This window comes from Megascapheus bottae, chromosome 17 (assembly GCF_031878675.1).
Source record: "Megascapheus bottae isolate mThoBot1 chromosome 17, mThoBot2.hap1, whole genome shotgun sequence".
NCBI lineage: Eukaryota > Metazoa > Chordata > Mammalia > Rodentia > Geomyidae > Megascapheus > Megascapheus bottae.
In genome coordinates this window covers 24,477,435-24,491,491 of record NC_143525.1, presented here as the reverse complement: position 1 = coordinate 24,491,491, position 14,057 = coordinate 24,477,435, and the positions used below count along the sequence as shown (strand labels likewise).

Sequence of the window (14,057 nt, the reverse complement as noted above, 5' to 3'; positions counted from 1 at the left end):
AGAGTTCAGTTATCTTCTAGATTGATCGCCCCATCCCTGGGAGACAGCTGTTCCAAAAACTCATTAGGTTTGCTCATAAATCAAGATGAAGTGAGGATGACAGGCAGTGAGCGACGGTCACGGCCAGGAGGTATGGAAATGCGCAGCTCCCTCTGAGTGAGTGCACCAGCGGGGGGGGGGGGGGGGCACGGGAAGGAGTTGGCTGCCCTGGGCTCTTTCTTGATCATCTGGAGGCAATGTGGGAGGTATGGGTGGACATGGTGGTGAGACAGCAGCCAGCAATCCTGGCTTCCCCATCAGATGTGTGGGGAGGCGGGGGGCTGCCCCTGAGCAGGACATGCAGCTCCCGGAGGCCGCTAGCCTCAGAGGTGCCGTGTCTGTGTCTATCTGCATTCCACACTGGAAGTCACACTTCAGAGGGCGAGGAGAAACACCAAGAAGCCAGGGAGAAGGCAAAGAGAAGGTGGTGAGGGCCTGACACGGTCACATGAGGACTGGCAGGCCTAGGCAGCTCAGCTGCAGGGTGGTGAGAGGGCAGGGGACTTCTTTTGCTGGCCTTTGACCTGAGCCACTTACTTATACTCATTTATTCAACAACAAGGCATGAAGGGTCTGCTGAGTGCTGGCACTCTTCTGCTACCCAGCTAAGAACAGTGCCTCTGACAGACATGGCCCTGTCCTGAAAAGTACAGTCCAGGGCACCAGCAGGAAGAAGATGCTGAAGGCCATTAAAACTAAAGAATTGGTGCTGGATGTCTGTGGCTCACACCTGGAGTCCCAGCTACTCAGGAGGCTGAGATCTGAGGATCACGGTTTGAAGCCAGGTTGGGCAGGGAAGTCTGTGAGACTCTTATTTCCAATTAACCACCAAAAAGCCAAGTAGAATTGTGGCTCAAGAGATAGAGCATCGACCCGAAGTGAGAAAACTAAAGGACAGCACCCAGGCCCTGAGTTCAAACTCCAGTACTGGCACTAAAAGGTAGGAAGGAAGGACGGAAGAAAGAAAGAAAGAAGGAAGGGAAGGGAAAAGGAGGGAAGGGAAGAGGAGGGAAGGGAAGGGAGGGAAGGAAGGACTGGTTAGCAGTCAGGTGCAGGTGGCTGATGGCACCAAGTCCAGGGGCACAGAAGGGAGCCAGTGTCAGAGGATCTTTTGGTCTGTTCTGCTCTCCAAGTCTGTGGCTGCTGCAACCTGACCTTGATTTAGGAGAAAAGGAGCTCATTGCGTAGTGCTGAGGAGAAGTCACCTCTAGTTTGCCCCCTTCCCGGCCCCCAACTCCATCTGATGTGTATGCTGCTTGCACATGGGCTTCTAACAGCTGAGCTGAGTTCTACAAGCTGGGCTTCCCTGTATTGATTCACCTTTAGGATCAGCCTGCTCCCCTGCACCTAACTCTCGTGGAGGAAAGGAGGGAGAAAGACAGGCGTGGAAGGCAAGCCATTAAAGACAGAAACAGGCGCCCTTCCCGAGAGTTCAGCACGGAGAGAGGGCAACTCCCATCCCTTCCTAGGGAGGTTGGGGGTGGGGGGAAGCAAAATTTACACAAGGGCTGCATTGCCTGGATGGCTTCTGTCTTTCCTTTTGGTTGGTAAGAGCTAGCTAGATAAGAAGTCCTTTTGGGAGACATCTGGCCCATAACTGTCTGTCCTCAGAGCCTTTTCCCATGGCTGAGAAGTGGAGAGCCACATTTCCCGAACATACCCCAAAGGACAAAAGTGATGTTGATCTTTAAGAGGCACAACACAGCTCCTTAGCTTCTGAGCAAGGAAGGAGGGCTGAGGGTTGGAAAGCACGGTCTTAGTAGCCAGGTGAAGATATTAGTGGGCCAAAATCTTATAGGAGTCTTGTTTGTCAGTGGAATGAGGGGTGGGCAAACATTTACAGTTGGGCCCCTGGGCTTGGATGCTCACTTTTGGGGAGTCCTTCCCCAAGTCTTCTGAGCTGATTGCTGTGACGTGAGAACAGAGAAAATGGCTTAGGTTTTTCCCATGCACATACCCTCTGTGGCCCTCCTGTATGTTTCTATGGGTAGGAAATCAGAGCAGCCAGCTCCCTCCTTTGTGTGCTGAAAGGGAGCCCTGGGGCACCAACACATCCGTTAGCTTGCACTGGAGGTGTGAAAAGGGGAGGGGCACCACCAGAGACAGCACAGCAAGTGACCTGGATGGATGGCTTCTCCACCATGGTCTCTGAGCTGTGGTGATACCCTTCCTGTTGGTCAGAGGGTGGATGAAGGCCTGACAGGACTTTGCTTTCCTTACAGAATTCTGACATCTCGTGGGGCTGGGCCCTGCCTCTCCCAGTCTCCCTCTTAGAGAACCGTAAGCTCTGATCAGGACTGTGGGATGACAGGATGTGGATTTCCTCTTGGGGGCTTTACCATCTCGCTCATGACTGTCTCTGAAATGGTGGACTGAGGACATGAATGAATGCTTGCCAGGGCTCTCCTAGAAGGTGGCAACAGAACTTCCCTTCTCTGACACAGAGCCCTAGAAGCACCTGAATCTGTGCTTTTTTCTGCAGAGGCCAGAGCGACAGTGGCTGCCAAGCATCTGTGTGTGGTAGGTCTCCAAGAAGGTATGCTGAAGTCCAAGTTTGTAAAATAAAACCAACTTGCTAGTAATTTTTTCATGTGAATTTTAAGTTAAAAGATTTTTTTAAACAAGCAAATCTATTATCAAAAATGATTTTTAAGCCAGGAGCGGTGGCTTGCATCTGTAATCCTAGCTACTCAGGAGGCTGAGATCTGAGGATGACAATTCAAAGCCAGCCCAGGAACTAAAGACTGTGAGACTCTTATCTCCAATTAACCACTAGAAAACGGGAAGTGGTGCTGAGGCTACAGTGGAAGGGCGGTAGCCTTGAGCTGAAGAGCTCAGGGACAGTGCCCAGGCCAGAGTCCGAGCCCCATGACTGACAAAAAAAAAAAAGATTTTTACTGGTGTCTTGACTGAGTAGTAGAGAGCCCACCTAGCAAGTGTGAGGACCTTAGTTAAAGCCCCAGTACAGCCAAAACACAAACATCTAATGACAAAAAGAGTAGACTCTTGAAAAAGAATAAAAAGAGCAACGGACCCTGATTTTAAATGTGGTAGTTATAATATTAGGAAGTCCTTGTGGCTGGTGGTATATTCCCTGTGGGCAGTGAAGTGTGCTGTGGGGCATCTGTGGCTTGTGGGGAATCTGGAAGATTTTTACTTCCTGTCCCCACCTCTCCTCCACAACCCGCTCTGCCTTGCATGGGGACAACTAGACACCTGCGATGAAGGTGCAATACTACGGCGCTTAACAGACAGTCGGGCACTAGTGCTCACGCCTGTAATCCCAGCTACCTGGGAGGCTGAGATCTGAGGATCACAGTCTGAAACCAGTAATGGACAGGGAAGTCCAGGAGACTCAGCTCCAATTAATCATCAAAAAGCCAAAGCTGAAGCTGTGGCTCAAGTGGTGTGTGCGTGTGCACGCGCGCGCGCGCGCGCACACACACACACACACACACACACACAAAGGACAAAGAGGCTCTGAGCCTACAAGTAGAATGTACTGGCTGGGCCTTAGTGCTAAGGAAGTGGCCTATGGCCTTGAGTCACTGACCTAGAAGGATATCTTAATATAGGTGTAAGCTGCAACAGGGCCTCTGGAAACCTGAGGGCTCTGCCCCCTACTCTGCAAGAGGCCCTATCACTAGCCTGCTTCCTGTCCTTAGTGGGTCCAGAAGAAACAAGGATATAGACATAGCAGACAAGGGAGACACACCACGAAGACCAGATCACATGATGTAATCTCTGGGTGTCTAAATACCTGAGTGTTGGGGTTGTACATAAATGTTTGGAATCATAATTCTAAGAGCCAAGCGTGAACTGAATGAACTTCCTCCAGTGTCACGGCCCCAGAACCTGGTCACAAGCCAGTTGGTGTGCTGTGCCTTTCTTTGGCTGGGCTGATTCCTGCAAAGCTGTCGATTCACTCTGAGCTCTGATGCAAACCTCAGATACTTGGGACTGGGCAGGCACCAGCTAGTACTGTCCCAGACCCTTTGCTGTCCCCTGGGTCCCATTTGTGGCTCTGGCTTCAGCTCGGCACACAGGAGGCGGTGGCCATTTGTCAAGGTGGCTGTTGGAGGGAGGGTGCTCTCTTCCCCAAGCTAAGAACCAACTTGCCAGAACTAATGATTGATAACAAATGACTGGTGTGTACTCGTCACTCAGCTCAGGGCCCAGTACTCCAGGTGGGCAGTTGGGCCTGGGGAGGGCTGTGCCACGTTTCCCCCTTCACCACTGCACTGTCCTTGCAGGGTACAGGGCGGCTCCATCCCTGCCTGAAACTAAAGTTATCCAGAGGGTGGGGAGGGGGTGGCCAGGCAACACTGCCCTGAGCTGACAACCAAGCAATTCCTCAGTCCTACAACAGGAGCAGTGTCTCTTAAAGAATGGGACTCACTGTATCTAGTGGGGTGTGAGTGGTACCCCAGGAAGCTGGAAATGGCCAGAGGGAGGTTGTTTTATCCTAAACAAGTTTAAGTTCTCAAGTTATACTTGACTCAACTCCAGACTCTCATTGCCTTTAAAAATAGGAGATGAAGCCGGTGGCTTCACTTCGGAAATCCTACCTACCCAGAAGGCTGAGAGCTGAGGTTTGAAGCTAGTCGGGAGAGGAAAAGTTAGCAAAAAGCTGTAAGTAGGGCAGAGGCTCAAGTGGTAGAGTGTCAGCCTTGAATAAAAAAGCTAAAAGAGAACATCCAGGCCCTGAGTTCAATCTTGAGTACACACACACACACACACACACACACACACACACACACACACACACACACACACGGAGATGACCAGGCCAGGAGTTTGGCCTAGTGGTAGAGTGCTTGCTTAGCATACACAGACCCAGGTTTGATTCCTTGGTATCACACATAGAAAAATCCATTAGTGGGGCTGTGGCTCAAGTGATAGAGCGCTGGTCTTGAGAAAGCCTAAGGACAGTGCTCAGGCCCTGAGTTCAAGCCCTAGGACTGGAAGAAAAAAAAAGGAGATGACCACACCCTCTGAGGCTTTTCAAAAATATGGAAGTATATCTTCACATCACAGAACCTGGGCAGGTATCTTAGCACCTGGGCTGGTCCATCCTTCCTAGCCGCCATTCTACCTGAGTGCAGGTCTGGAGTCTCTCCAGCAGACTCCCTGAGACTTCAGGGCACTGTGGTCTCTGCCCAGGAGGAGGTTACCCTGGCTAGAGTGCTCTGGGCCCTGGGTTGGACTTTCCCCTCAGGCTTATGTGATGTGCTGCCTGGGCTGGCTCTGCCCAGAACAGCTCACCCCAAACACACTTGAGTTTCTGCTGAAAGGTGGGAATTGAAAACCAACTCTTTCCTGTGTGGGGTGGACTCTTCTACTTCTGAGAGGACTCAACTCTGTCCACTCATCCTGGGGATAACAAGGTGCTTTTCCCTGGGGGACTCAGAGTCAAGCCTTCCCTGCTCCCTTGTAACAGGAGGAGGGGCTGTGACATAGCAGAGCTGCCTGCCTATAGGGAAGCAAAGGTTCTGGCCTTGTCATCCTTCAACTTTCCCACCTGGGCACACACAGGTGGTGTCTGAGAGGCAAAGTCTTAATTTTTCATTCTTAAGCTGTCACAGCAGCTCAGTGTGTGACCTGGGGAGGGGAATGGGAGGGAGGGAGGAATGGGGACTTGGCTGCTAGAGGACTAATCTCCTTGGTGCAGATTGCAACATAAAACTTCACACTCATCTCACTCCTTTGAAGGTCACCTGGCCTTTCTTCCAGAACACAGACCAGGAAGGAGAGGACAGTGAGGAATTCAAGGACGATGGTGTGCAGATTCCCTGGTTATAGGGCTGCTCAGAGCTGGCTCAAATCAGCAGTGTGTGTGTGTGTGTGTGTGTGTGTGTGTGTGTGTGTGTGTGTGTGAACCCCGCCTGTGTGAGCCCTAATCCTGTCCAGAGGTCATGTGGGAAGCTACTATCAGCCAGACACTGTGATCCCCTAATGCAGTGCACAACCTGAAACTTGCCTCCTTGCCCTGCCATGGCCCAGGCAGCCAGTCTGCCCACCCCCTGGTGGGCCAGCACTCCTCATCTGGCTGGATGGGCACGGATTTGGGCCACACGCACAGCAGTGCTGCTGACAACTAGCACTGCTCAGAGGAGAGGGGCTGCCAAGAAGCAAAAGCTTCTTTCACTCAGCGCTTGGCCCAGTCCTCTGGTCATTCACCACCCTGTGGTTGGTTCTCTCCAGCAAAGATGAACCGCCCTAGGACAGAATCCCTGGGTGCCTCTCTATAAACTTGCTTTCAAACCAAGAATAAAGTGAAGACTATGATGACACATACACAAAAGGATTTTCTGGATCTCCTCCTGACCTGGCCAGCTTCCAGAAAGCCCTGGAACTTGGCCTAAAGGTGGGAGTGGGGGGGGCAGGGGGGTTGTGGCAAGCCTGCTACAGAGGGCTGGCTGCACAGTAATGAGGACAGGGGATGGGGGAGTGCCATTTACACTTGGGGTGACAAGGTCCTTCCTGGATCTCCAGGAGGCACTAGTTGAGTGGCTGTGAAAGAATTTAAATGCCAATGGGCACAGTGGGCAACAGAAGGCCCAGGCTCTCAAGACCCCTGGCTGCTAATGGCGACAGATTGGGAATCCCACAGGGAGACCCCCACAGAGACCAGCCATGGACCCTGGGACAGGTGAAACCCAGAAGGCCCTCCTCTTCCCAGGTGAAGGTCTTCTCTTAGGGACCTCGGGCCCCACCCCTCCCTCTGGCTTGCAAAACAAATCTGGGGCACTTGTGGGGGGAGGGGTGGGGGAAGGGGGAGTAGGGCTGAGCCACTAAGTGTGGCAGTGCCAGCTCCTCCACAGACACCTGGGGAGGGCGGTGTCTGACCCACTTTGAGAGGAGCAGACACTGAGTGTGCACGTGTCTGTTCACATACACAAACAAGGGAAGGAAGCCCTGCAGGTTCTCGGCAGCCAACCCTGAGGAGGGCAGCAGCACACTACAGCAACCTCTATTAGAGAGAATCGGGTTTTTAATAATGCCAAATGGGGTGCTCTGAGCTTAGCCAGATGTTTGTGTTCCCAAGTGGGCGGCATCTGCCAGGGGAAGTGGGTAATGGGACTGAAGTAATAATGCCACAGTGGTCCCTTCCAGCCTGAGAGCTCTCCATGGGGCAGTTAGTATGGAAGCTGCCGGCAGGCCTGAGTCTCATTGCTTATGGATCAGGATGGCTCAGGATCTAAGGCCACTGCTGGCAGTGCCTGGTCTGCATATGGGGTGAGTTGCAGTGAGCATCACCCCATTGTTGTCCTAGCCAGCTAATGCATCCTGACAGTGGTGTCAGGAATTCCAAATTGATATACTCTCTTGTCCCCAGAACTTACTAGGGACACTAATTAATTACTGCAACATATACTCTATGTATACTAATTTTAACCCAACCAGGAAAACTTCCAAACCACCAAGAAACAGTTTGATATTGACATTTGTCATTTATAGCATGATAATCTTCCCTGGCAATTGGCTTTTTTCGAAGGCCATTAACCCTCTAAATCCTAGTCTAAAAACATGAGCAAACAAATGAACAATAACAAGCTCATTTCTGGCACTGGAAGGATACAGAAAAGCCCTCAGAGGAGCTGGCCAGAGGCACCGCACCAAAGCTCTGGAGTCTACAATCTCCCCTGGCCTCATTTCAACAGATGGCAGAATGAATTTCTAATTAAGCATGAGCAAGTTTCCGGCTCAACACATTTGTGCATGATTTTCCGGTCCCTTTGGTACTCGTTCTTCCTCTCTGTCTTCCTGGAACCCAAACCAGCTTATTGCCACCCTGAGCGCCCTCCTTGAATCTTAGAAAGGCACAGCCCTAATCTTGGAAGCAGGAAGAAGAAGGGTATGCAGCAGGCTTGGTGTGGGGAGGAGGGTCCATCAGAGACAGCCCATACAGCTGCTCTCCAGAGGCAAAATCAAAGGAGTTCGCTGTTGTCTGACAACTTGGCAGAGACTTGAAGGGACAAATGGGGCTTCTAAGATCACTGCTCCTGTGGAGATCTAGAAAAACTACCTAGGGTGAGCTTGGCCCAGAGGGGAGATAACTCTCTGTAGGGCCCAACCCCTGTTCTGAATTGGCTTGTGACCAGGCAGCAGACAGATGGAGTCCCTCCCACAAACAGGGCTGACCCTTGAATACTGCTGACTGCTCCAGGGGACAGCGGCACTGTTGTCCCCTTGCCCCCCTCAGATTTGCTGCAGCTTGGGGTTAGGATCCCAGCCTAGTAGAAACCCCCAGGAGGTTCAACCGCTGGGCTGGGAACTAAGGTCTGGCTTACCCAGGTCCATCTTACTTGACAGCAATTTTCCTTTATCTTGGGAGGGCTTGGTCACCAGGAGGTCTGCTTTGCAAGCCCAGAGGTTTGAGTTTCCCATGGAGAAAAGTGACTGCCTGTTCTCTAAAATTCCTGACATTTCATTATCTCTCAGATCCAAGGTGGAGGATAAGTAAATGGTGACAAAGACAGCAACATTGCCACCAGAAGACAGGGATCTGTGACCTTCACAGGTTGGACTCTGATCCACTGCAGCCCAGAGTCTTTCAGAGGCTTTGCTTCCTGGCTCTACAGCACAGCACGGGGTATCCAGAATGGATTCTATTCCCCAAGGCAGATGTTTTGTTTTGAGACTGAGTCTCACTAGGTAGCCTAGGCTAGCCACCAATTCACCATCCTCCCGCCCCTGAGTGCTGGGGTTACAGATGTGACTCATCACACCTGGCTTTCAGCCAGATTCTGGGGGATGAGAAAACAAACAGGGAGTAGGAACTACTGGAAGCCACATCCCAGGACATGGGCCTGCTGGCTGCTTTCCTGACCCAAGTCCAGGCATTTGTATGACTTACTGTCAGCATCCTCCTCTCCCCCTCACAAGCTTCCTCCTTTCTCTGATATATTACTCACCAGAGAAGAGAGGAATCACCATAGTCAACAGGCATAGGGCTGCTCCAGAAGCCGTAGCTCATGGAGTCTGGGCACAGCCAACAGTGGGCTGGTAATCAGAATAGCAACAGTCTTTTTGGGGTTTTGGAGGTGTTAGTGATCAAACCCAGGGCCCCTTGGCAGGTAAGATTTTTTTTTTCCCACTGAGCTCCACCTCCGGTCCCCGTTTTGCTTTTCAACCAAGTAAAACAAGGATCCTAAGGATTCCCATAACCCATACTAGCCACTGTGCCTCCAGTCCTCAGCTTAGGGGCATCATTAGCTTCCTCTTTCCTGAGCTGGTGGTGGAAGCAAACAAGTTCCCTCCCACTAACCAGTTTAGGGTGAGAGAGCGCCAAGCTCCAGTTGGGAGCCCAGTGTTTTCACTCAGCAGGCACCAGTTAGTTACAGCCATCGTGGAAGTGAGTGTTTTCACACTCCAGTGGTCCAGGACTCAGAGGGGAAGAGTGGCTACTGCCACAACCCACTGGTTTTTATGATTCTGCTGCATCGCATCCCAATGGGAAGGCAGAATGGTGTCATTCCTGTCACCTCCAGGGGCACAGCCTTACCCAGGCCTTAGGGAGTTAGCCTAGTCTTGGGAAGGAGCTAGTTCCAAATGACTTCAAAAAAGCAATTTGTCTTTTCTGGTGCTGAATTTCTTCAGCAGTAAAAGGTACACAGGCCGCTAAGCCCTTGGTGTCATATGGGAAGGTCAGAGTACTGGGCAGACCCTGGCAGGGGACAAGTCCTCCATATCACCACCTCTCAGAAGAGGTGAGGGGAGGGATGGGCTGAGAGGAGAAGGGCAGAGTTTGGATGTTTCTCAGACTCACCAATCCATCTCATCAGAGAGGTGAGGATCTGCAGGTACTTGGTCTTCTGGACATCGAAGAAGGTGAAAGGTCCAAGGAAGAGCGTGAAGATAGCCTGGGAATGAAAGCAGCAGTGAGGGAGGCTCTGATGTAGGTCTTTCATGGAGAGTTGTATGTGAATGCATACAGTTTCTGCCTGCAGCTGGGGCCCAGGTGTACCCTGGCACTGACAGAGGCTCCCTGAGGTCCAAGTGCATCACTGGGAGTAAGGATCAGGGACCAGGGGTGTGGAGGAGACCAGAGCTGCAGGTGCTTGTGCATTTTTCTTCCTTCTCTTCTCTTCCTTCCCCCAACCCTCCTTTTTTCTGATACTAGGGCTTGAATTCAGGGCCTGGGAACTATCTATTAGCTTTTTCACTCAGGACTGACACTCTACCATATGAGCCACAGTTCTACTTCCAGCCTTTTGCTTGTTAACTGGGGATAAGAGTTTCATGGACTTTCTCTGTTGGGATTGGCTTCAAACTGCCATCTTCAGATTTCAGCCTCTTGACTAGCTGGGATTGCAGGTGTAAGCCACCAGTTCCCAGCACTCCTGTACTTCTAGGCAAGGCATAGGCACTGCCCTGGGACCTTGCCCATGCCCCCTGTGCTCTTCAGTAAGCACCAAGGTCTGGGGAACCTCAGGTCTACATGGGATTGGTACAAAGTGACAGCAAGAAGAGGATGTACAAGGGACCAGACTGGTCCTCACTGCTACTGTGAAGAAAGGGCAAGGAGCACGGGGCACACAGGGGACACAGGCTCTCTGTGAGACAGGCAGATGAGAGATGCCCCTTCTGAAGGGCATGGAGCGGAGAATTAATCAGGACATCATTGTTCAGCCTCAATTCAGCTCACAAGGAAGTCTGGAGAGCAGGAGCCAGCTCCAAAGGGCTGCCCACTCCCAAGCCACTTGAATTAATAAGAAAACGTACCACCGACAGAAAAAAGGAGGGGTTAAAAAAAAAGTCTGAGCTATAGAGGAAGCAGGTCAGAGAGTGTGTGCCTATGGCACTGATTCTCCTCAGTTCTCCTTTCTTTGGCAAACATGTCAAAGTGTTTACTTTAAAAAAAAAATTTCTGGGTATCAGTGGCTCACACCTGTAATATCCTAGCTACTAAAGGGGCTAAGATCTGAGGATCACAGTTTAAAGCCAACCAGGACAGAAAAGTCCACAAAACAGGGTGTGTATGTGTGTGTGTGTGTAGGTCAGTCCTGGGGGTTGGACTTAGAGCCTGGATGCTGTCCCTGTGCTTTTGCTCAAGGCTAGAGCTTTACCACTTGAGCTATAGCTCCACGTCTGACCTTTTTTGGTAGTTAATTGGAGGAAAGAGTCTAAAGGTCCATGAAACTCTTATCTCTAATTAACCAGCAAAAAGCCACGAGTGAAGCTTGTAGCTCAAGTGGTAGAGATAGACTTGAGTGAAAAGGCTCAGGGACAGTGCTCAGGCTCTAAGTTCAAGTCCTAGGACTGGTGTGTGCGCCTGCACTCATGCACACCAAGTTTAGCCTCATCTTAGACAACTGGTCTGGAGAAATGTAGATCCCTGTTTGCAGCAGAGCAGGAGGGGCTGGGGGCAGCTGGACTTTCCATGCCAAATTGGCTGCTCAGGGAGCAAAGGAATTAAAAGCTGCTTGTTGGAGGTAAGATGATGACACCATTTCCAATCTGCCACTTGAAAGCAGGCGAGGCATCAGACCTTATTAACATTTACACTGCACCATTTTATCACGTTAATGCTAATGACACTCACCAGAGATGCAACAGAACGTGCTGAAGCCTGAGTGGAAAGAGGGGCCCACCGTGGGGATGTGAGCTCTGGCCCTGTGAGCAGGTGACTCCACCCTAGCTGCTGAGCCAGGGCCCAATGTCTGTGATAGGCAGGTGGGAGCTCCCAGCTCTGAAGAATGAGGGGTGAGCCTGCCCAGTCCCCGCCCCCTCCTCAAGGAGAGCAGGATGTGGGAGAGTCTGTGACCTCTTCTCCAAGTCCATTATCATTGTGAGAATGAGTGACAGAAGAGGGCCGCTTAAGGAAAGGCTCTAATTAGCTAGGGTGGGCAAAGGCAGGGCAGTCACAAGGGCTGGGAGATTTTTGGAAAGAAGAGCTTTCTGCTGGGGATCTCAGAACCAGCCTTATGGGGTTTCTGTTGGGCTGGGGCAACGGGAGAAGGCAGAGGAAGGGACTCAGAGCAAAAGCAAGGGCAGCTAGCGCTTATAGGGTCCAGGGGGGAAAAGAGCTGGGGTATGAGCAGGGACACGGGATATAGGATCTAATGCATTCACAGCCACCCCCTCTGGCCAAGCTAATCTGTATGCAGCACCACCGCTAAGTCATTTAGGAAAATTACCACTTGAGGGAAACTTTCCACTGATGAATTTCTCTTTTGAAGGATGGAGAAGGGGATGTCAGGTGGAAGAATAAATACAAAGCCACTTGCCACAAATGTTTCCAAATAACTGGACCCTGCAGTTATATTTGTGTGCCTTGCCCTGCCCTGCCACGCCTATGGGTGATTCACCTCTGACCTATGAATGGAAACAGATCAGACACAGTCACCTTAGCAGGCAAAAACAGTATTCCAGTTGTGTGGGAGCCAGAAATCTTGGGGAGACATCAGAAGGGAGATCAGATCTCATCTTAGGAACCTTCTGAAGCCCTCTGCTTACAAGGTTCCATTGCATAAGAGCAGGGTGGGGGCAGCAGAACCATTCCCAAGGGCAGTAGAGAATCCTGCCCTGGCACAGGTCAGTTCTTTATCAGCCCCAGCTTCATCTTCTCCCTCCTCAGCATACATTTGTGACAATCCCGGGACACAGAAGGACCTGCTTTATAAAACCCTGTGAAACTGAATCCTAACCCTGAGGGCATCTGGGCAAGTCGACCAAGCACACACACACCTTGGAAAGGTAGAAAGTAAAGCACTTGTAAGATACCAACATATACATCAAGCCATAGGCACAGGAACCTGGGAGTAAAAACGAGGGTTTGTCCCCACTTTGTGCCAGGGAAAGCAGGTCTGATTTCAGAGTGGGAACTGGTGGGCCATGCTACCCATCGCTCAGTGGGGCTGAGGGGAGGGTGATCACTTTTCGTTTTAATGCTCACAAGCACAGACTGGCTGTCCCACCTGGAAAAGCTCAAGGCCCAGAGAGGCAGCCAGTGTGCTGCCTCTCAACTGCTCAACTGCAGCTCTTGTATGGGCTTGTCAGAGGAGCCCAGATGAAGATGCAGACCTTGAGCTGAGACTAATTAGGGAACAGGTGTCCCCTGCAAATCAGCCAGAGCTGGAATGTGGCAACTGCAAGACTGGGCATCTGAGTGACAGAGGATAGAAGGCAGGAGCAGGGGTGGCTGTTGTGGTCTTCAAGATGAATGGGGCTGAGGCAGAAGGTCCAGCCCTAGTGTGCTGAGGGCCTAATGGGGTAGAGTCCCCCTCTGAGGGCTCACCAGCCAAATGTGGCACCTTGTGCTTTCTCTTGCCTGCTTTAAAAAAGGATGAAATAGAAAACCAACAGACAGCCTATCCTCTTGGGTCTCCCAGTCTAGCCCATATGACATTATAAATTAGCTGGCTCCTGAGCATTTTCAACCCCCAAATGCCTTTGATCAGTTCAAACTCTGTCTCTTCTCAAGGACTCTTGTCACCCAACTCATTACAGAAGGCTGGGACACCAGTGGCAGCAGCCAAGCGTGTTTCTTAAAAAAAATCAAATAAAAAAAAAATCAAAGAGCAACTCTGATTTCTAATGAAATCTTCCAGCTGATCTAAGCGAGTAAAGTCCAAGACAGACCTGGAAGGGTGCAAATGGGGCAGCTCAAATCTCTTTCTGGGTCAGTGAAATTGCTACACCCCATGACAGCCTTACTGGAGTCTTGAGGGTCACAAGGCAGCTCCCATTCCCACTGCAAGGCAGTGCTTGGCCACTGCTTTTAGAATGTTCTGGGGTCTACAGTTTGGTGAGGCTGCCTGGCCTCCTGAGTCCCCTCTGCCGACATTCAGGTGCCAAACATCCAGCCATCTCTGATCTTTGCTGACATAGGTAATATATCCTCAGGCTGGGCACAGCTATTAACCATGGAAATTTTTACTCTCCAAAGCCAGAAGTTCCAAGTATGGCAGGGCCAGGCTCCAAACAGCACAGCACAGGTTAGCGCCCCTCCCAGGACCAAGCCATATCTAGCACATATGGGGTTGGATAGGAGTCACGTTTCCCTAGCATCT

At 51.1% G+C, this 14,057-nt stretch overlaps 1 protein-coding gene across 2 annotated transcripts in view; it reads right to left on the bottom strand.

Moving 5' to 3' along the window:
• Slc38a12 (solute carrier family 38 member 12) overlaps positions 1 to 14,057 on the bottom strand; it is a 54,326-nt gene that overhangs the window by 4,004 nt on the left and 36,265 nt on the right. For both annotated transcript variants that reach the window (XM_090350240.1, XM_090350241.1), the window contains exon 9: positions 9,812 to 9,905. In XM_090350240.1, the coding sequence (XP_090206366.1) occupies positions 9,812 to 9,905 (94 nt within the window). The remainder of the gene's footprint in view (positions 1 to 9,811; positions 9,906 to 14,057) is intronic.